Source organism: Dryas octopetala, chromosome 1 (genome assembly GCF_963921425.1).
Source record: "Dryas octopetala chromosome 1, drDryOcto1.1, whole genome shotgun sequence".
In the NCBI taxonomy this organism is placed as follows: domain Eukaryota; kingdom Viridiplantae; phylum Streptophyta; class Magnoliopsida; order Rosales; family Rosaceae; genus Dryas; species Dryas octopetala.
Genome location: NC_141366.1, coordinates 19,382,304 through 19,404,900, shown reverse-complemented (window position 1 = coordinate 19,404,900; position 22,597 = coordinate 19,382,304). Strand labels below are relative to the sequence as shown.

The 22,597-nt window shown below is 36.6% G+C and overlaps 3 protein-coding genes across 4 annotated transcripts; 2 read left to right on the top strand and 1 right to left on the bottom strand.

Moving 5' to 3' along the window:
• Positions 1-222: 222 nt before the first annotated feature.
• LOC147298903 (transcription factor FER-LIKE IRON DEFICIENCY-INDUCED TRANSCRIPTION FACTOR-like) lies at positions 223-2,689 on the top strand. Its single transcript, XM_086228911.1, has 4 exons — positions 223-801; positions 1,927-2,127; positions 2,268-2,441; positions 2,579-2,689. The coding sequence occupies exons 1-4, from the start codon at positions 223-225 to the stop codon at positions 2,687-2,689; spliced, it is 1,065 nt and encodes a 354-aa protein (XP_086085037.1).
• A 7,610-nt stretch (positions 2,690-10,299) lies between these two features.
• On the top strand, positions 10,300-11,926 carry LOC147298902 (transcription factor FER-LIKE IRON DEFICIENCY-INDUCED TRANSCRIPTION FACTOR-like). The gene is made up of 4 exons (XM_086228902.1): positions 10,300-10,803; positions 11,051-11,251; positions 11,496-11,672; positions 11,813-11,926. Exons 1-4 carry the CDS (start codon positions 10,300-10,302, stop codon positions 11,924-11,926), a joined length of 996 nt encoding a protein of 331 aa, XP_086085028.1.
• A 1,679-nt stretch (positions 11,927-13,605) lies between these two features.
• Positions 13,606-20,345, bottom strand: LOC147298901 (uncharacterized). Of its 2 annotated transcripts, none has more exons than XM_086254407.1 (7): positions 19,684-20,345; positions 16,394-19,246; positions 16,103-16,156; positions 15,404-15,753; positions 14,698-14,977; positions 14,566-14,621; positions 13,606-13,880 (listed from the first exon to the last, which is right to left on the bottom strand). In XM_086254407.1, exons 1-4 carry the CDS (start codon positions 20,200-20,202, stop codon positions 15,493-15,495), a joined length of 3,687 nt encoding a protein of 1,228 aa, XP_086110533.1. In that variant the 5' UTR covers positions 20,203-20,345; the 3' UTR covers positions 13,606-13,880; positions 14,566-14,621; positions 14,698-14,977; positions 15,404-15,492. The 2 variants fall into 2 exon arrangements, with proteins under 2 accessions (XP_086110533.1, XP_086110528.1); XM_086254402.1 differs by having other exon boundaries at positions 14,698-14,783.
• Positions 20,346-22,597: the final 2,252 nt, after the last annotated feature.

The window sequence follows — 22,597 nt, the reverse complement described above, 5'->3', positions numbered from 1 at the left end:
CTGATCTGATTTGGATGTCTCTCCGAATGTTATTATAAACATAAATATCTGATTTACAATCAAATATCACCTCCACCAGGCCACCAGGGACAAGTATTAATTCACTGGATTAACCTGCGCATTTATGCATACATGAGTATATCCAATATATATACTAGTGTCTCACCCCATTATTTGCACACTTCCACCACACTCCTCCAATATACACTTTCTTTGGTAACAATGCTTCGTATCGATGCCTCCATGCACACCAGTAATGGAGCCTTAGAGTTTCATGATTTCACAGACGTCGGCGGTGTCAACTTTTATCATCATGATCATCATCATCAGTTTGATAATAATCTTATCGTCGAGGGCAGTAATCTAGATCAAAACCCAGATGTCCATTTCGATTGTGATCACAACCTTATTAGTGGCTGCAGCAGCTTAATAATGGGTGATCATTACAAAATATTTGGTCTGACCACCCCTCCAGCTGCAGATTTGTTTGCTCCTTTTAGTAATGCTAATAATAATTATATCACAGCTGCAGGGTGTGGTCCTAGTACTGTGTTCAACAATGCATTCATGTTGCCAGGTTTTGAAGGGGGGTTAGTGATGGAAGAGGGTCCTGAGAAAGAAGTGGTCAATATTAATAATAAGAAGAACAATAATGATATTGAGGAAGTATCTTCAGGAAGTAGAGCTAAGACAAAGAGATACGTCCGTACATCAAGAACTTTGAATTCTGAGAGGTGTAGGAGGGGGAGGATGAAGGAGAACCTCTATGAATTACGGGCCTTGGTTCCTAATATTACAAAGGTATATCTCTATTATGTGAGCCACGTGCTATTATTATTATATATGAGTACGTGCTGCTATTTACACTTTTTTTTTTTTCTTTTTGCACACCATTTTTTCTCTTTTTTTCTCTTACACATTCCCTACCCTCTCTTAAAGTTTTAAAAATTCTCTTAACATACTCCTCTAATTACCCTAATGCCCCTATTATATCCATTTCACAAAATTTCTTAGCACAACACACTGATGACCCAACAGTCCAACACATCCCATCAACCAAAAAAAAAAAAAAAAACACACACTCACACACATGCACCAACCCCATCCTTCTACCTCACCCCGACCACCTCACTCCCTCCCTCCCTCCCCCTCCCTCATTGACCACCACCCTCCCTCCCTTTCTGTCTCTATCCGGCGACAACAACCCCGGCCCACCCCTTCTCAGCCCCTCCTTCTCCCTCACCCCGACCACCTCCCTCCCTCTTTTTCTGTCTCTGTCCAGCTCTAACAACAACCTCGGCCCACCCTCTCCCTGCCCCTTCGGCTGCGACCACCTTTTCCTTTTCCCTCTCTTTCTCTCTCTCCACCTTTAAAAAAAAAAAAAAAAGCGAAACTATAGGTTTCGGCACTGGTCCGCCGAACCAGCCACTACCTCCAAATTTTTTTACTATCGAACCAACCACCATCTTCTCCGGCAAGTTCATCATTTCCGGCAGCATCAAGGAAGAAGAGTGAGGCTTGTGAGAGAGAAAGAGAGTGAGGGAGAAGGTGGGTTCGGGAGAGAGGAGAGTGAGGTGAGAGAAAGTGGGTTCTGGAGAGAGAAGGAGAGTGAGGAGAGAGATTGGCAGGGCTGGGGGGGAGGTGGTCGGGGTGACTGGTGAGGGAAGGGGAGGGGCTGCTGGGTTTGTGTTTTTTTTTTGTCTAAATTGATGGGGGGTTATGTTGGGTGAGGGAATGAGAGAGTGGGAAAGAGAGGGAGGAGGGTGTGTTTGGTCTTTTCTCTTTGATTGTTTTTTTTTTTTAAGTGGGGTGTGCAAAAAGAAAAAAAAAAAGTGTGTAAATAGTAGCTATCTTTATATATGTTCAAATGTAACTTAGGGGTTATATTAATTATATATATGCTGGTCTTTGTGAATGCATGTTCAGATGGATAAGGCCTCCATTGTTGGGGATGCTTCACAGTATATGAAAAAGCTGCAAATGCAAGCAAAGAAGCTAAAGGATGAGATTTCTGATCTTGAAGCATCCTTAGTTGGCCCAGAGACAGATGATCATGGATATGTGGAAAACATCAGAAAGATTCCAATGGCAAACACCAATCAATCAAATTCCAAGAAAATAATTCAGGTGCAAACATTATATAACTGACATTAATTTTCATGCCATTCAAACAAATTTAATGTTAATGAGATCATCACCCACAAAAGGAAATTGTGGCATTATATATATATATATAGTAACACCAATGTTATTTATATTTTAAGTAGATGAACCTATTTCAAGTGGAGGAAAGAGGATTTTATGTGAAATTGGTGTGCGAGAAGGGGGTTGGGGTCCCTGCATCACTTTACAAGGTTCTTGATTCCCTTACAATCTTCAATGTTCACAACTCCAACGTGGCTACTACTTTTGAGAGTTATGTACTCACAACTAAATTGAATGTAAGTGTTTTTTTTTATTTTATTATCTCAAGTTAATGATCATCTTATGTATCATCTTTCTTCTTCTACCTTTTATCTGTTTTTTTTTTTTTTTTTTTACTATTTCATCTGACAACTGTTACGTTTAATCAAATCAGGTAAAGGAGTGTAACCAGGAGGTGGTTAACTTGCAAACTTTGAAGCGTTCGTTGATTGGGGCTCTTCTCAGCCAAGGATTTGAAATAGTTCAATCAACTTTTTCTTCCTAATTTCCTGCTCTCTTAGCTAAAATTAATAAAGGACACATCGTGGGACCACTTCTTATTGTAATTTATAAAATCACCTATTTATTAAGTCTTCATTCATACATTATCATATATTCATCATTACTTAGAATAAGTTAAATAATAGATCATTTAGATATATAATTGTGATTTGACAAAAAAAAAAACAAAAGACATAATAAATATTGAAATGAGATATATAAATAATAGTCTGTAATTTGTAGCAACCCATTTATAAAGAAAACTTTGTTGCCGCACCCACCTTTAATCAAACACACCACCAGCACCCAAGAATAAGCCTACTAATAATTTAGGCTTATTAATTACATTAATTTACATGTATGCCATTAGAACCCAGCCATTACCGCATCCTAGCAAGTCCACAGGACAGCTGGAAGCCCAACCCTATCCTTCTGACGTGCGCCGACGCACGCTGACATCACTGTAACTGAATTTTTGTGAAACTGTTTTTTTTTTTTTTTTTTTTTCTGGAATTGAAGTTTTTGCTAAAACTCAATATTTCGTTAAAACTAAAATCAAACACTGAAATTGAATTTCATTATATTAAAACTGAATTTCAAGAATTCAATTATACTGAAACTGAATTTCAAAAATTCAATTACACTGAAACTGAATTTCAAAAATTCAATTACACTGAAACTGAATTTCAGAAATTCAGTTACACTAAATTGAAGAATTCAGTTATGAATTCACTTACTGAAACTGAATTAAGTGATGAAATAATTACACCTTGACTAAAATGCAATTACACCTTAATTTAAAAACAATTACACCTTCACTAAAACAATTACACATTCACTAAAACAATTACATCTTTACTAAATTCTGTTTCACTAAAAAGAACACAGCAACCTTATAAAAAAAAAAACAACAATACAACAAGCCATCGAGATGAGAGGAGTAGCAACCACAGCAAGCCATCGATATGAGTCTATCAAACAACTATAGACTAAATTCAGTTTCAGTTTGAATTCAATTTCAGTGTATTCAGTTTCATTGCATTCATTAAATTCAAATTCAGTTCACTAAATGCACTGAAACTGAATTCGGTGAAATTGAATTTAGTGAAACTGAAACCCTAGACAACATCGTCCGATCACCTCACGAGCGACAAATACACGACAGTCGCCACTGCCTCGATCTGTTTCTACCTGCAAATTTGATTCATCATATTTCAGAACCATAATTTCATTCAAAATTCATTTAAAACTCATGTTTCACGAACTGAAACTGTTTCATCAATGAATAAAGTAAATTTGTATATACTTATAAATCAATTAAAAAACCCACATTTCTATCCGATTAACAACAAATTCAACTAAAACAGATTCACAAATTATACATTTCACAAACAGATTCACAAATCAATTTCAAATTAGGGTTTTCAAATTAGGGCTTTTGAACCAAACCGTCTGCAAATAGCTCACCAATTCAAAGGAAACAAAAAAATTCAAACGAACCAAACCGTCTATAAATAGCTCATTTTATCCTAAGCAATAAAATGGGATTTTTTGATTCATCAACAATTGGACCAATCCAAACACACATAAGTGACGAGCACAACGAGGAGAAAAAGATGGATACTTGACACGACGGAAATGGTTGCTGGAACACAGAGATCTCCGACGAGGTTGTCGCTGGCTTCTCTCCTTAGAAACGGAGGCGATACGGGTTGGGTTGGAGTTCTGATGGCACCATCGCACTCAGGACGACGAGAGGAAGCCATCCCTAGCAGTTCGACAACTCGTCCTCGCCGGAATCGGCGGATCGCCGGCGATGGAACTCGGGTCTGCTTAGACCCAATCCGGCATAGAAGTTTGGTTTCACGGCATGTGGAGGGCAGGAGGAGGAAGAAGGAGGGATGACGGTTGTTCTGAGACTGGTCTCACCGGCAACCGTCACCGGACGATGGAGAACGCGTCGGCACAGCCGCGCGAAGAGAGAGAGAGAATGCTGAGGAGAAATAAAGATCGAATGTGAGAGAGAGAAAGATATGGCTGGGTATTAATTGTCTGGGGATATAATTGGAATATTAGAAAAATTGAGGGTCAAACCTGGTTGGGTATTAGTTGACTAGGGGGTTTTGGGAGAGATTAAATGACTAATAGGGGGTTGTGAAATAGTTTTATTAAGGGTGGAGGTTTATAAATAACCAAGCTCAAATTTGGGGGTTTTAAATAGTTTACTATATAAATAAAAAGACTAACACAATATATATTTCTAGCAAATATTGAAATTATTGTAATTCAATCTAATGGTTAAATAATTTTTGATGTGATCGAGAATTCCTTCCTAATTAATGCAATCCAATTGTATGAACTATTAATTTCTATTATCCTCATTCAAGAATTATCGATACAAAATATCAACAAATTCAAGTTCATTTAGTAATATAATGTCGAATAAATTCATAGTACTACATTGTGTTTTCGTTTTGTTGATGACTTTTATTTGAATAATCCTTCAGGAAATTTCCATGAAATGCTCATTCTAATTAATTAAGATGTGCTGTGGATCGGAATGGAGTAGGGCTCAAGTTGTGCCTGGTGTATTTGTTGAATTAAAATCTTCTTCAATTGGTTGATATATTTTTAACAAATTCCAATAGTCCTATTAGTTTTTAACGGTCCACAATCTAATAATTAAGCTTAAAATCCAATCCCTAATAAGAAGCCCATAATAACCAAACACTTTCTTAAAGAAACCAAGTCTATATACTATGTTGATTAAATAATAATAATAAAAAAGGTCTATATATATACTATGAAGCAGATACCCAAGTACTCTCAAATTAATAAGACCAAAACTTAATTCTCTTAACCTAGCTTGATTTTCCATTCTAATCAAGTTAATTAGGACTTGGCCCAAGAAGCCCATATTTCCTTTTTTTTGCCAACAGCCCATATTTCTTTTAATAGGACTTGGAGAGATGAGTGAAGATGTTGGGTACACTTACGTTAATTGTTTTTTAATTTTAAATTAAATATTTATCCTTAATAGTTAATTTATATTAGGATAAAATTGTAAATTAATAATTTATTAAGTTGTTGAGGTTACTAATTAAAAAATTGGGTCCGAATAGCGGCACTTATATACATATATACTATGAAGTAGATACCCAAGTACTCTCAAATTAATAAGACCAAAACTTAATTCTCTTAACCTTGATATTCCATTCTACTCAAGTTAATTAGGACTTGGCCCAAGAAGCCCATATTTCTGTTTTTTCGGCCAATAGCCCATATTTCTTTTTAACTTTGATCATGATATGCAATTAGGCATAATCTTAAGAACCCGTAAACCCATTTTGGGCTTGAGACTGGATTTGAGATTCTATTTCCATATTTGGTAAGCACATTATGATATATGTGTTATATTTTACAAGAGTATGTTGTTGCCATAAAAGGTGAATTTGAAAGCCTTTGACCCCTTGGGTTTGCTATTCTCTATCACTTGGGAAAGCATGTATTGTGGCCGGGTACTTATTACCAAATACCCTCAATAAAAATTGAAAAATTATGTTAAACATAATAAATGAGGGTGTTTCTAAAAAACAAATTTTGATTTTGATTTTTTTTGCCACTAAATTTTGATTCTTATTATTGAACAAATCAAACATGGGAATGATAATAATTTTTTGGTTACCAGCATTTACAGACACTGTAATGAAAACTATGCATTCTTATCCCCTGAAATGAACATGGGTATAACATTCCTAAGAAACCCATTATGTGAACCAAACGGAGACCAAGAGCTAGTTGTCACATGACTATTACAAAAGAGCCATCATGTGTCACTTAAGACCTAAGCTTTAGATATTCTTCAAGTCACTCCATCTATATTATTGGAGCAATTATTTTGTATATTCATAGCACATCACCATGTGATATAACCAAGCTATGTGTTATAATATGAGACACTGCTCTTGTTGATGTTCGTAGGGTTGCTAAGCTATGGCTTGTACTACCTTAGTTTTTTCTTTTTCTTTGATCCCTGAGACCTCCATTGTAAAAAAATAAATAAATAAAAATGAATGGGTGTGTAAAGCCCAAATGTATTTCTCTAGGATAATTATTATTATAGTGGTAGATGTATTTGTATGTAGAGCTGGGAATTGAGAAATGTTAAAATGAGTATTAGACGTATTTTAATTAACATATTCTATAAATGAAACTAATTGTAGTTGCTCATGGGCATTATTAATTAGAAACTTAAAATTAAATCTTTCTTTAGAATTAGCTGATTAAGAAATAGAAAGATTTGAGTACAATTTATGCATATGCAGCTTAGGTGTTCGAATCTAAATGAAAAGTTTCTATATCCAACGTAGGCCAAGGAAAACAAGAAAGATGTGGGGGCGGCATGCATTCACGTGTCCTAATGAGGTGTCTTGCAATCTTGTGTTGTGCAACACATGCCAATTATTGTTGTTGTTTAATTTGCAAAATTACAATAAACAATTACATTAACCAGTCGATGACATTAAGCTTGATTCAATGATTAGCTTTTTTAAGTAGAGGTTGATGCCGTCATGCGTCATGCCTTCGGTCAGTACTCAGTGCCAACAGCCAACATGACATATGACTGATGCAAGAAAGCTCTACAAGTCAACAAGCATCTTTGATAAATCTATCCCGAGAAGGACTTAACTGCATAACCAGGTGTTATCCCCTCCTTCCCTTCTCTATCTCTCTCCATTTCTCTCTCTTTCTCTCCCTTGTGTCATAGTACATATCCCCTAACACGCGGATAAGTTTATTCTCATCTATCCCTTATTCCCTTGATTAATATCTTACGTCGTGTACAACCGTTATATGCAAAAATTGCTCCATTTTCTTACGTCATTTGTACTAAAAGTTTTTCTATGTGCCTGACCCATATTATACAGGAAACTACCATATTAGTACAAACATGTTTTCTTCAAGAAACAAATCGAACGATTAAACCAAAAATCATGCAATCATTAATTGATTATTTCCGCTGTTATAATAATTTGGCTTATTCGCGTCAATGCCCCATGAAAGTAACTTCAATTTTCAATTTGCCCCCTGAAACTTCATTCCTCCCACTTTGCCCCCCGAATTTTACAAAATACTATATTCCGTCATGTCCGTCTATGGATCCGTCAAAGCAGCTTACGTGGAGGGGTAATTAGGTCTTTTACCTGATGCAAAGCTGAATCAGACTGACAAAATGCCAAATCAGCTCCACATCAGCATTAAGTGGGACCCCTTTGTTCTTCTTCGTCTTCTTCAAATACAAGATCATGGGGTTTTTCCCTTTTATTTTGGGTTGCTGGGCGAGATGGGTATTTTTTTTATTTTTGTTTCTTTTTTGTTTGCAATTTTTGCTAGACGATCGTGACGATGGGGAAACGAGAAGCCGAACACAACCACCTGGTGTTTTTCCAGAGTTTCACAGAAGCAGTGGACCATTACGCCGCCGTCTTTGACTCGAGGTAATGCTGCCGCCGAACAAAGGGAACAACTAGCGATGGTTCAGGAGGGAGATCTCGAACATGGCAGTGGCAGCGGCATGAGGTAAAACATGGCAGTGGCATGGACCGGTCGATCGAATGCTATAGTTGTCGAAGCGGCTGAGAGCTCGTCGATACTGTTCAGCTCTGTGGTTGCCATTTTAGGATTTGGGCGTTTAGGGTTTATGAATTAAGCAGAACCGGTACAAATTAAAATTTGATTAGTTGATTGTGATTGTAATTGGGAGATTAAATTGTTTCTTTGATTAGTTTAGTGAATTAGAGGATAGGAGAAAAATTGGTTTGTGGAATTGATTGTAATTTTGTCGAGTGTTGAAATCATTCGGAGGGAGACAACATATCGTGATCGTCATCGCGGCCAAGGAGAAGGAGGAGAGGGAGAGAGAGAGAGAGAGAGAGAGAGAGAGAGAGAGGTTACCGGTCGGCGCCGGAAAAAGGGAAGGAGGTCGGTAGGTTGGGTAGCCATCGCAGGGGAGGCAGGACTGGGGGCTGCGAGGTTGCTGGGTTTTCACCCTCTTTTTGGTTTTTTTATATTTAATTATTTAATTTTTATGTTTTATATCATTTTTTAAGTTTATTAGTTTTTTATATTAATTTTTAGGCTTATCAGCTTTGCATCAGGTAAAAGACCTAATTGCCCCTCCACGTAAGCGCCACGTCAGCTACTTTGACGGATCCATAGACGGACATGACGGAATATAGTATTTTGTAAAGTTCGGGGGGCAAAGTGGGAGAAATGAAGTTTCAGGGGGCAAATTGAAAATTGAAGTTACTTTCAAGGGGCATTGGCGCAAATAAGCCTAATAATTTTAGGAGTAAATGAGTAATACACAATGATAAATTTGATGCGAAAAAACCTGGTGGTGTTTATCCCCCCTTCTTGTACAATTTCTGATTGATTAAAAAACAAAAAAGAAGTTAGGACCAAACAAGAGTTATTGAATTCAGTGTATGATACAATGTATGACTGAGACAAGTAGTGGTTAATTAAGAGTAGAAAGTCCTGTTGTTTCAAGTCAATGTGAGTCCTCTGGGTCACCAAACGCAGCAAAGAGGCTAAAATTAATAAAAAGAAGCTAATCTGTACAAGGCAAATACAGAATCTATATATGGACCCACTTAATTGATAATATTTCTTTAACATGTGAATTAGATCATATACTTGCTTACTATTTTAATCCCAAATATTTGGGTAATAGTTTGAGAAATGTTGCACCCATCTACTTCTTTATTGTTTTACTTTATGTACGCACATGGGTTGTCATGCATTTTACTCGTAAGAAGCATGTAAAATAATGTGAGAAACAGGGAAGAGAGAGAAGATAGATCAAGAGAAGAAAGAGAGATGGGTCGGTGTGGGGATAATATGAGTTATTATCATCATCATCTGGAGAGAAGAGTCAGATGATGGTGATGGGTTTCGGTGGAATTTTTCAGATCTGGTAGTGAAGAGAGAGAAGGGTAGAGAGACAAACAGGCTGAGAGTGGAAGGAAGAAAAAATGACCTACAATGCACAAGTGAGAAGATATTTATATCATGAGTATAATAGATATTTCACATGCTAAAAGGATTAAAAAAGATTAGTTTGAGAGCTGAGGGTCAAAAAAGTACGTCTAGTATTAAAAACAGTTATTTCACCAAATTTTCCTTGTTATAAAATGTTTAACCTATTGGGTCCATTGGGTTTTCACACCATATGTTGAATCTAGATGTTTATAATTTAGGGATAATATCGTTGCTCAACATTCATGCTCAAAATATTATCTCAAAAACGAGATTTTGATACTTAATTATTTGATTGTTTATTTGTGAAATTTACATATAAGTTAATTTTATCTCCTCATTAATAGGCACCAATTTTGTTGTCTAGGTTTGTCAACTCCCTCTCTCAAACTTTAAATAATAACAAACTCCAATGTCAGAAAGAACCCCATGTGATTCCTTTCACACTTGACATAAACATGAGTTCACATCCACCAGATCTTTATATATACATATTATTATATTATATATATGTATATATTATAGTACACAATTAGCTAGCTAGCTACCTAGTAGACCCCTCACTATCAAACAATGGATAGGAATATGGATGCATTTGGAAACCCTGTAGGAGGTCACAACATCAATGACTTTGAGTTGCAAGATTTCATAGATGATGCAAACTTCGATCAGTTCATTGATCTTATTCGCGGCGAAACTGAAGATCCAGTAGCTAATTTTGATTGTGGCGATCACCTTATCAATGGCTGCTTGGTTGGTACTAACCTGCAGTTTGGTCCAACTCCAAGTGGTTTGTTTGGTTTTGAGGATGCAATTGTGTCCAATATTCCAACTAATTCTTCTTTGCTTGCTACATTACCAAATTTTGATATTGGAGAAATGAAGGGATGGAAAGAAGCTGATAATGACAGGGAGGATTCGTCTGGAACAACCACGACCACAACGACAACCATGACCATGTCGACGAAGAGGCCAAAGGTTGACAGGTCGCGAACTTTGGTTTCGGAGAGAAAAAGAAGGGGGAGGATGAAGGACAGGCTCTTTGCATTGCGTTCCTTGGTTCCTAACATAACTAGGGTACGTATGTGTACAATATATGATGACAATGCAATTTGTGTTTCAATGTTGCATGCACATACACACACAATGAATGAGAAGGTTGCATATTATTTTGTCACACATTTTCGTATAAATAAAACTGGGTGAAGCTCGGTCATCAGGACTGGAAGCTTTTTGGAGGGCATATGATTCGGTGAACTATAATTAGAAAAAATGATACTTGTATGATTTGTTTTTTTCTAAATAATTTGTTGAAAATGTTCAGATGGATAAGGCCTCCATAGTTGGAGATGCTTTATTGTATGTGCAAGAGCTGCAGAAGCAGGCTGAGAACCTGAAAGCTGAGATTGCAGGCCTTGAAGCATCATTAGCAGGAGCAGAGGAATATCAAGGATCAACTGGAAATCTAAACAAGAATAAAGTTGCAGATCACAATAACAGTTCAGTTTCCAAGGGCATCATTCAGGTTCGATCAATTCTTCATAACCATTTGTGCATGCTTGTATACTAGAAAATAGACAGAAATTTTAAATATAGGGAAATGTTTTTTTGTCATATATCTAATATGTTATGTTGTAAGACTATGTACATTCAAATAAGAATATTATACCTGCTAATCAACGATCCAGATTTACGTACAGTTTCTCAGCATAATATTTCAAACTTTCTGATGAGAAAAAAAGTTCTCATAGTTGTTCATGCCTTTGCAGATAGAGGTGTCTCAAGTAGAAGAAAAAGGTTTCTATGTGAAGGTGACATGCAACAAGGGAGATGGGGTGGCCGCAGCACTTTACAAGGCTCTAGAATCCCTTACCAGCTTCAATGTTCAGAGTTCTAACTTGAACACAGTCTCTAATGACAGATTTGAAATAAAACTTGCTTTGAATGTAATTATTTAATAAATTATAACCTTCAATTTCTTCTTCCACTTTCTCTTTAACTGTATACCATCAACATTAATTGTGTTTTTTAATCTTAATTTCTTACTAAATAATTAATTGTTAATGTATATTGGTCAAAATTACAGGTAAGAGAATGCGAGCAGGACATGATCATCAACTTACCAAATTTGAAACTTTGGGTGACTGGGGCTTTTCTAAACCAAGGTTTTGAATTAGAGCCGACGTCGTTTTCACCCTAATCTATCTCTTTCACATGCATGCATGCAAGCTGTAATCTTACCAGATCAGAGTTCCAGGGATGTAACAAAAAGTTGTAATTATAGAGAGATTAATTAGTTGTCCAAGAGCCATGAATATACATGCATGCAATGAGAACAATTATATACTTGTAGTTTTCTAGATATATGCAATTATATGCTTGTAATTATTCCATTATATTAGACCTCCATGGCTCCATCGATGTATATTATTTTTGTTTTGTTGCGAATCTATCTAATTAGTTATATCTACAAATATGCTTGTAGTTTTCTATATATTGGATCAATTAGAAATGGTAATTACCCAAATACAAAATCTGTGACCCTAAATAACACAAATTTATATTTGGTTGGCATAAATTAGAAAAGTAAGTTTATTATGACCATATTATCATGTAAAAATTATTGACTAGTATAGATAATATTACACAATTTAGTAGACATAGGCACATGTAACTGACATGACATTATTCACTTCTTTTTAAGTTAGTTGAAATATTAAATTATAGACATTATTGTTCTATTGTTCTATTGTTTTTTTTTTTTTTTACATTAGAGGGAATGGATACTAGACCTAACCTAATTCTAATCTTTACCCAACCCACCCTCACCACTTGCAACACTTGGGCTAAACCATTCTATTGTGTTTTTTACTATTAAATAATATGCTCTAATAATTTTAATTTTATCAAACAAATGTTTTTTTGGATTTTTAAAATTTCACTATTGCAAGGACAACCTTTTTTGGTAACTAATAATATTAAGACCTATTATATGCCTAAAGATAAGTAGAAAATATCATTGGAACAACCGGTCAATTGAGTCATTTTGAACTAATGTGAAATATATGTCGCTTCCGCGAATCCATATACATTTTTTAAATAGAAAAAGAGATTATTGCCAAAAAAAAAAAAAAAAGAGAGGAAGGGTAAAGAGATGAAAACTCAAAATGATCAATATGAGATTAGAACGAAATATTGGTGAAATAAATTTTTTTTCCAAATTATAAGTTTGTCCATTGACCAATCAAAGATAACTGTGCAAGTCATGGATCCCACACAAGTACAATTGGCACATGACTCACCAAGACAAGGCGAGTCACCAGAGATGACATGCGACAACGTTTGAAAAGATCATCAGTCAAGTTAAATAAAGTGCCGAGTGATAAATTGAAGGATAATTGGTCGGTTGATTGCTTAAATAAATGAAATATTTAGTTGATTTGAATCATGAGCCAAATTAAAGCAATTAGCTCTAGTTAAATCAAATCAAGCCAATTAGTTCAAAATCAATCAAAATTTGGACTCAATCCCACAAATTATAAGATTCAAATTAGGGATTTCAGGTCAATACCACATACTCTTAGATATAAATACACAACTCCTGGTTTAGAAAAAGGGACCTCCGGGCTTTTGGCGAAACCAAACAAACTCTCTGACCAAAGGCAAACACCGAAAGAATTAAAGACAGTTCTTCATCAAGCTTATGAAGAATCATCAAGCACCATACACACATGATGATTCTTTCACCACCGAAGCCGAAGAACATTCACTACGAGACACATCTCGTAGTTCTTGATCAATCAAGATCAAGCTTTGACGGCCCTTGGTCAAACTCCATCCTCAAATCCGACAAAGTAAAAAGGCTTGAAGATTCAACCATTGGATTCAAGAACAAGGGCTCAACGCCCTTGGATCAAATACAAGTTTAGACATCGAATCAGAGGATTTCTTTGTAAAGAATACAAAGACCCATAAAGTCATTAAATACAAATATTTTGTACACCATCTTCTTGTTTTTTAAATTTGCAGGAAATGTTGTTTACAATTATCAATAAAAAAGCTATAGGGGTCGGTAGACCCCATGGTCCCCACCATGTCTTTGCCACTGTCAGCAGGATTCCTGGGCATCCCAGCATGCATAGCTTCATAAGCAACTATAAGTGAAGAGTAAACTGGTACATCAGTATGACTACATATATATCACAGAAAATCTATATATTGCTGTTAAACAGAAGCATCACAAACAGCTATATGTTGTAATTATACAGCTCACACAATGTATTCTGGCAGTAGAAGTAAATCCAAAAATATCTACTTTAATTATAACCTATTCACTAAAGGAAAGCTACTGTTTGTTAGTTACTTATCTTTCTTAATTGACAAATTTTCCCTTAAATCTAATATGAAATATAAGTTGGACTGTGAAACTCAGTTTTCAAAAATGACATCTGTTTGGCAATAAGGTGTGGTAGAGGTCATACTAGTCATCAAAAGAGCTTAGATACCATCCTCCCTTGACATAAAGGACACCTTTTCACAGCCAACCCAGCTAATAGTTAAGAGTAGCATAAATGAGTCCTTTCTGTCATGGGAAGGACATTTTTGGATCGTCAAGACTAGCATAAATGACATAAGTGAACACAAGATAAAATGGAAGGACATTTATGGGTCGTCAAAACTAGCATATTGGACCAGAAGGGTACCATATTTTGGAACGAGTGAGATCTGGGATCTGTCCCAGATCCTGAATTTCGAGGGAAGTAGCATAATATAGTAACTACATGTATGAGCAACTACGATTCCAGTGTAAGATAGGTAAATACAGACCAAAGAGCATACCATGGCACTGAAAAGCTTCCTCAAGCACCAGCCACCCAGAGGTTCAAACCATATACCTGATAAACAGGCAGACCAATTAATATAAAGATAATTAATAACCTTTACTGAAATGATGTCATCAAAGAACAATACCTGGCTACATATGATTCTCATGTGTTTGAGGTTGGAATTTATCGATCATGCACCATCATGAATATTCATGAAAGTGCTTAGCCAGCCTACAGATCTTCAATCATCAGTTTCAAGTTCTACCTTCAGAACATTATCTTTGATAGCAAGATAAAAAGCCATCCCATCTATTTGGATCAACAATAGAATCTGTATTGCAATCCAGCCCTATTTATGCAATGCCCATATCATCTATTAGATTGACCCTAATCTAGCAATCTTGGTCGTTAGCCAGCCTACAGATCTTCAACCATCAGTTTCAAGTTAGAACATTATCTTTGATAACAAGATAAAAAGCCATCCCAACTATTTGGATCAACAATATAAATTCTCTATTGCAATCCAGCCCTATATAAGTAATGCCCATATTATCTATTAGATTGACAATAATCTAGCAATCTTGGTCACCAATGTCAAGCATCCATCCTTACTGTTGTGCATATTAAAATTGCATTATCTGCTTTTACATAAGAATTTCTAGGAATGGAGAAAGTATCGATACCCACAGCCAATGACGTACATAGATTAAGTTCAGAGAACAGGGAAGTAAAATAGAATCAACAGATAAAAGACATAGAAGGATCAAGTCCATGAAACATAGATAAGAATAATCCAAAGAATTAAAAAAAAATAAAAAAAATCTAAAGGTTTAGAAATGGCGGATACTGACCTGAGCTTAAATGGAGCCAATCAAACAAATCTGCCTTTGCAAATTCAGCAAGGATGTAGTGGCCAAATTCTAAGGATCAATAATTTTGACTATGTTAGAAATCCATCTTGACCAACACTGTTTCTTTTGGATATGACCTGCAATGTTGTTCCTTTGGTGATCCAGGCAGTTACTTCTGGTTGATGTTCAAAACAGTTAAGAGAATGTGAACTTCCATCCTCCAGTTTCACACCATACACAAATGGGAGTCTGAGGGTTAGGAAACTCTCTGGAGGTAAAACCACTTGGGATCCAAGGCTGAACTGCAACTTCTGCTCACGTTCTGGGATTGATGGAGGTAGACATGATGCCTGCAAGTAAAGCGATTGCAGTAGCATAAGGAAAACTAAAATTTAAGTATCGAAGAAAGATCTTATAAACAGAACTAGATTGAACAATAGCACAAAATGTGTACCAACAATAAGTTTTGTAAAAGTTACAGCAAGCAATAATAGACAAGTGCATGTTACATGTAGTCCAAACAACTGAAGGATCTGCTATTCTGAAACACAACCCAATCAAGAAATAGTAGCAAACTAATTTATCGACCCTAGATTACTCTAATTCGTTGTCAAGTAGTAAAATGAAATATACGATTAACGTAAAGTAGTAATATTGCAAAGATCATGCACACTATACTTCAAGGGGAGATAGGCATACCTCAAATTGTATAACCGGGCAAGCAGCTAATATGACCGGAAAGGGAGGTGTTACCTACAGAACAGATGAGGCATCAGTGAGGGGAAAAACATTAGCATGAAATCAAACATCATTTAGTCAGATATAGCATATTCCAGTTCTTAAGAAAAAGGTCTTGCATATTTCAAATGCATAAAATAAAGAAGCTCTTAGGTATTGGCAATCCACAGAGATAAGCACTAAAATGAACTACTTGTAAACTAATATGTGGAATGCAATGTGAGAAAATGGCTTATAAGCAACATCCCATACCACAAAAATCCTTTGAAGCTGTGAAATTGTGCCTGCAAACTTAGTCCTTGGTGGATCCTGCTTATTCTTAGAGAGCTTGCAGTGTGGGCAATTCATATAGATTGGTAAATTTCTATTCAACATGGAGAAAGCACATCCACCATCATCAAGGCTAATAGACTGAAAGCTCCCTTCAAGGCGTTTGGAAAAATTGGGGAGTGTTGACACACTAAAAGATGTTTGAGTCTGCTGCTTCCCTGGTCCTGAGAACTGTATCAGCCCATCTAAATTTAAATTACCATTAGTTACTATCTCTTTTGACTTATTTACATTTCTCTCCTTATTTGCAGTAGTAACAGTCATCCTATTTGAATTTCGATGAACTTTACCATGGAAACCATTCCTACTCATTTTTGAAGAATCTGCCAGAATATGGTTTGAGTTTTCCTGAGATTCTTCAGGCAATTGATATGAGGACCCAAGGTCATTAAGATGCTCTGGATTTAATAGAAAACGATGGCCATGGGGGCACTCATGCTCAAATCCAACATGCACTATTACATGTTTAAGAGAATGGTTCCTTTTGAGCCTTTCACTGCCATTCAGGTTCACAGGGACTACATTACTACCTATTCGTAGATAGGGGTCACTGTTTGCGCTACTTATCCCGTTAAATGTTTCTTGAACAGATAAAACATCTTCATATTTTCGAGATCCTTTATCACTAGTCCGTTGTGCACTCGGATCCCTTGCCCTAGTTTGCTTAATACTCTTATCCAAACCTGATGAAGATTTCTTCCTCTGCTGAATAGGAGGAAATCCTGAGTCTGCAGATGCTGTTCCAGCAACCACCTCAGAAAAAGGTTTTCTCATAATAAAGTTGGGTAGACCTTTACCAAAACTGATTTTATTATTATCAGGCACAATGTCCTCTGCAGGTTTTCTATGACTTTCAACTCCAGATTTTAACTCTGAGTACAGCTGCACATCAGCTTTAGATTCAAACTTAAGGTTTGTACCTGACCTAACTACAGAACCTTGATGCACTGCACTGGCAGTTAAATCGTTGGGGGTTTTCTCTTTTTCCAGAACTATTGTCCATTTCGAAAGAAACTTCTGAGTGGAACAGAACCCACTTTGAAGCAAACCTTTACAAGGTTCATAGTACCTTGCACCCCCAATGCGAATCAAACTCCATGAGGAAGGTTGAATAGGCCCTGTATTGCTTACTTCAGGTAATTGAAGGGTAGGAAGGAGCTTGTCACAGTCTGGAAAGCAATTGAAAGTAACATTTGCTGATTCGAAGTCAAAAGGATCAGATCGTAGTCTCCGTGAACGACCACAAGAACAAGCATGAAGGAAAACATATCCACTAGAATGTTGCTTCATGGAAGCTCCTGAAAGTGGCTCACTAGTCTCGACATCATGTCTCTGGTGCATACATGGTTTTCCAGTCAAACTAACGGCATCACACAGTTGCCTTCCAGATTTCCAGATGGATGTGCATTCATCCTCCAACTTTTTTGCAAAATGCTGCACTGCATGTCCTTTAACCATTGAGTGGAAAGCATGGAAAGCCTTTTCCAGATGGGCTTCATGTTGTGAAGTTGGGTAACAAGCAGGCAAGTCTTTCAGATAAACCTCTTTGGCAGCTGGGAGGGTCCTTTCGCACCACAAAGTCGAAAATTTTGTGTTCAGTCTCTTACCACTTTCCAACCAAGATACTGCTAAATCAAGGGGATCCACACCTTTTGAAGAAGCTCCTTCAACCAGCTGTGGAATAGTATTCCTTAGACGAGGTTTTCTTTTACTAACTTCAGTTTCATCTATGCATCCACCTTTTGCAGAAAGAACTCCGTCAAGAATTTGTTGACTGGAAGATAACCAAATTTGGAAATTTGGAAGTTCAGGAGTAGTAAATGTCTTTCCAGATGCAGCTGACGCAGCAGCAACAGCTGCAGCAACTGCAACCATACCAACACCAGCAGCTGAACCACTATTGGAATTAGTTACCAGTCCCCCCCTCCCTCTTAAAATATCAGATTGCCTGTAAATGAACTCCTTCACTGATATTATATCTTCTTTGCTTGCGCTCTGACCATGACTTTCAAGCAGAAGAGAATCTGAGGTTGCCTTCCCATTCAAAACATCTTCCACAAGACCAGTGGAAAATTCAAGGGATTCACCTCTCTGATTTGTACACCTATCTAACAACAGAACAGCCCTTGATGCATCAAGTGAAAATAGAGGTGCAGAACTTGAAGCACCCCCGCTTCTTGACCCAGCATGACTGGTTTCAGAACCTGAGACTGTTCTACACTTCTTAATTAAGAAACGAATCTGTGCTTCAAGGGACGACTGCAGTTTCTTCCTGAAACTACCCTCCGATTTACTCACAGGGCGGGCAAGCACAACCACTGAACCAGAACCTTTAACAGGCAAGCTTGACCTTGCTAAACTACCCAAACTAGAAGACTGATTAAGTGAGGATGTATCTGCTGACTCCTCCACATTAGAACTGGGATTTGGCACATCAGAGAAATCGTCAATAAAAACAAACAGTGTGACTGGGGTACACTGTCCTGGAAACAAAGAAGTGTAGGAACCTAAACCTGACATAAGTGAAATGGCAGAAGCATTGTGAGTCAAGATGCCACCACTTCTGCCGGGAGAAGGATTGTTAAAAGAGTTTGCGGATGTGGTAGGCCGCGAGGAAGACAATGATGCACGTGGCTTGGATGGTGTTGGCTGCCCAGCTCGGGTTCTCACAGAAGGAGCCAGAGCATGCTTGGCAGCTTGTAATACCCGAAACTTTTTCAGGAGTTGAGAATCAAACCGTGATCCCTCCAGAATATATATGATTACATGGCAAACCTGCATTGCTCATTGAGTTAATTATAGTCCTATCAACTATTCACTGATATTATCATCGCCTAACGCCTATACATAAAACACCCAAATGTTCATTCTGAAGTTCTGAATGCTCAATAAAATGGTCAGAGTACAGGTAAGTTCTTATGCTAAGGAGCAAAACAAAACAATGCCCTTGCAAATTCTTTGTTGGTGAAATTTTCATACCATGTTCATAAATTACATGCCTTACAGCTAATCAAGAAATCTCAATCCTATATAGATTTGCACACATGGGTTCAAGTTTTCCCGGAAAGTATACACAAAGATACAAATAATGACCGCATTATGCTAAATTTTAAATTTTGTATTACTTTAGTACATAAAACAATCCCTATAAGTGTAACTGAAAATGCTTGTGTACAGAGAGTGAGCCCAAAATAAAAATAAAAACAACTTACAGAGAACATGAAGAGCATTCCTTGCAGGTCCCCGAACTCGTGCTCTTCAAGCACAGAGTCAAAACCCGACCCGGAATCCGAGAACCCATCGTCCATGGCTGGGCATTGAGTGGAGCAAAACTGCAAAAAGAGAATCCCCTTCTGATGCTCATGGAAATAACTGATGCTTCGCCACCTGAACCAGTCCCTGAGCTCCTCTTTCTCGACATGGAGGGTTTTGTCCAGATTGCCCGACCCGAACACATTGGAGTCGAGGATCCGGTTGATGAGATGGGCAGAGTCGTCGGGCCTCCGCCCAATAAAGCCCACTACGACCACGCCAGAGGAGGAGGGAGGGTCTGAGGAGGAGGAGGAGGCAGTCGGAAGCGTTTGGGAGGGTGAATAGGAAGTGGGTGTGGGTGTGGGTGTTGGTGAAGGTGAAGGTGGTGGGCGGATTAGGACCCGCATAGCTGATGGGTTCGGGTTCGGGTTTGGGTTTGGGTTTGGGTTGGGGTTGGGATTGGGGTTGGAGGTGTCCATCAATGCAAATTGGAAGGTCCTGTAAGGACTCTGGTTATTTGGTTTTGCTTCTTTGGACTTCCATTGAAGAACAAGAGAGAAAGAAAGAGAGAAGTAAGGTTTCTAGGTTTAGGCGAGGAAGGTTTTTTTCCGGTAGAGTATGATTTGGGCGAGTGACGTTAATTCATGGGTTTATAACTTTATAATGGGTTAAGGCTCAAATTGTAGCAACTGAAACTTTATCGGAAAAATTTTAAAAAACACACAATACTTTGATGTCAATTTTAATTTAGGACACGTGTTTAGTTTTGTATTAATTTAGGACATATATTTAAGTTTTGTATCAATATCAGATTATCCGTCACTTCTCTCAAAACCTCTGTTAAAAATAGACCACATAACTTGCACATGACCTATTTTAAAGGACAAAATTATCATTTCCTATGCGAATTAATACAAACCCACCTGCCCATCGTCTTCTTGCCACATAACATTGATTCCCTCCATTTTTTGGGATTTTCTCCTGAAATCTAACCTTAAGCTCTATAAAAACACTATCAACGTGAAACCCATCATCTAAAGATGAAATTATGCTCATGTGAGAAAAGAATAGAGACTTAGAGTTTCGAAGAACATATCTGGCATGTGACGATAAAACAGGTGGGTCAGAGGTGCTGCTATTGTGGTTTTCCGACTGCGAGGGTCTAAAATTTTGAGGATACTTCCCAAAATAAATACTTTTATTTATACAAATTTCATTTGTTGAAATAAAGGAAGTAAACATGATTATATAGTCTTAAAGAAATGCAATCAAATACAATCACATAATTACAACACTAATTAATTACATAATTTGCAGTAGAAGTAAACCTGATATATGATGAAGGTAATTAATTGAGGCATGTTTTAACATGTCGTACGTCAATAGATGAGTGAAGCGAAGGGCTATCCACTGATAGGCACGAGAGGAGTTCCTTCCAGGAGAGCATCTATTGAAGAAAATCAAAACCATACTAAGCTATATGGTGCAATCAGTCCGTATATCCGTTTAATAAAAAAATTATATTATATAATTATATTTTAATTTTTAATTTTAATTTTTGTTATCTTTAAAATTTAATGGTGTTCTTTTTATGATATAATATTGTTGTAAATGTAATATAATGAATTTTAATGTGTTTCATCTGTACTATATTATATATTTATGTTGATTTAGTATGTTATTAATAAAAAAATTTATTTTTAAAAAATAAAGAGCAAATTACAATTTAGTACCTCAACTTTACATGTTGTTTCAACTTAGTACCCCAACTTTGAAAACTTGTAAAAAAGTACCTCACCTTTCATTTTGTATCAACTTAGTACCCCAACTTTTAAAACTTACAAAAAAGTACCTCAACTTTCATTTTGTGTCAAAATAGTACCTCTGTTAGTTTTTCTGTCAAAGTGGCAGGGGTATTTTCGTCTTTTCCTTAAATTAAAAAAAAAAATTTCTTAAAATAAAAAAAAATTTCATAAAATTTGATGAAATTTTTTCGTAAAATTAAATTTTAAAAATAATAATTTTTTTATTAAAAAAAAATTATTATTTTTAAAATTTAAGGAAAAGACGAAAATACCCCTGTCACTTTGACAGAAAAACTAACGGAGGTACTATTTTGACACAAAATGAAAGTTGAAGTACTTTTTTGCAAGTTTTCAAAGTTTGGGTACTAAGTTGATACAAAATGAAAGTTGAGGTACTTTTTTGCAAGTTTTCAAAGTTGAGGTACTAAGTTGAAACAACATGTAAATTTGAGGTATTAAATTGTAATTTGCTCAAAAATAACTAAGAGCTCCGAATATCCGAAGAAGACCAAATTACCCGGCAAGGCAGGTATGGTATTGGCAAACTTGACCCTAACCCGCCCCGTTGCCATCCCTACTCTGCACCCCATTAAATGCACAGGTTAGCATCAACAGTCTCTTGTGTTGACCTGCGGAAGGTTCATTGTCGAACCTTTAAAAATTAAAATAAAAAAAAAAAAAAAAACATCAACACTCTCTTGTGTTTACCTTTTTACCCCTCACACCTGTTTCTACATTAATTCAAGTGTCCCTCTAACACCTCCATGCCTTCAGCCAAAACAACACCTCTTCGCCTTCACAATCTCACATACTTTGAAAAAAAAAAAAAAAAAAAAGGAATTACTTGGTCCTGAGGTTTGAGGGGACCTGCTTGTATTGAAGTTCTCATGTGGGAAAAATTATTGGGTGTATCTAATACACTGTTACATGGTATAACCAATTCAACATGAAAAGGTGTTATTAGACGGTATACAAGGGTTTAAATTTCAAAAATTTCGCCGAAATTTTCGATTTGAGGAGTGGGCGAAATCGAAACCTAGTTTCGTTAAATTTTCGGTATAATTTCGGC

What these genes read in the sequence shown, in the direction of transcription:
- LOC147298903 (XM_086228911.1), top strand. Translation starts at nt 223, where the DNA reads ATGCTTCGTATCGATGCCTCCATGCACACCAGTAATGGAGCCTTAGAG. An exon ending in TGGTTCCTAATATTACAAAG is followed by an intron (nt 802 to 1,926) that starts GTATATCTCTAT and finishes ATGCATGTTCAG; the next exon opens with ATGGATAAGGCCTCCATTGT. An exon ending in ATTCCAAGAAAATAATTCAG is followed by an intron (nt 2,128 to 2,267) that starts GTGCAAACATTA and finishes TATTTTAAGTAG; the next exon opens with ATGAACCTATTTCAAGTGGA.
- LOC147298902 (XM_086228902.1), top strand. Translation starts at nt 10,300, where the DNA reads ATGGATAGGAATATGGATGCATTTGGAAACCCTGTAGGAGGTCACAAC. An exon ending in TGGTTCCTAACATAACTAGG is followed by an intron (nt 10,804 to 11,050) that starts GTACGTATGTGT and finishes GAAAATGTTCAG; the next exon opens with ATGGATAAGGCCTCCATAGT. An exon ending in TTTCCAAGGGCATCATTCAG is followed by an intron (nt 11,252 to 11,495) that starts GTTCGATCAATT and finishes ATGCCTTTGCAG; the next exon opens with ATAGAGGTGTCTCAAGTAGA.
- LOC147298901 (XM_086254407.1), bottom strand. Translation starts at nt 20,202, where the DNA reads ATGGACACCTCCAACCCCAATCCCAACCCCAACCCAAACCCAAACCCA. An exon ending in AGCTTCAAAGGATTTTTGTG is followed by an intron (nt 16,157 to 16,393) that starts GTATGGGATGTT and finishes TCTGTTCTGTAG; the next exon opens with GTAACACCTCCCTTTCCGGT. An exon ending in GCCCGGTTATACAATTTGAG is followed by an intron (nt 15,754 to 16,102) that starts GTATGCCTATCT and finishes CTTTACTTGCAG; the next exon opens with GCATCATGTCTACCTCCATC.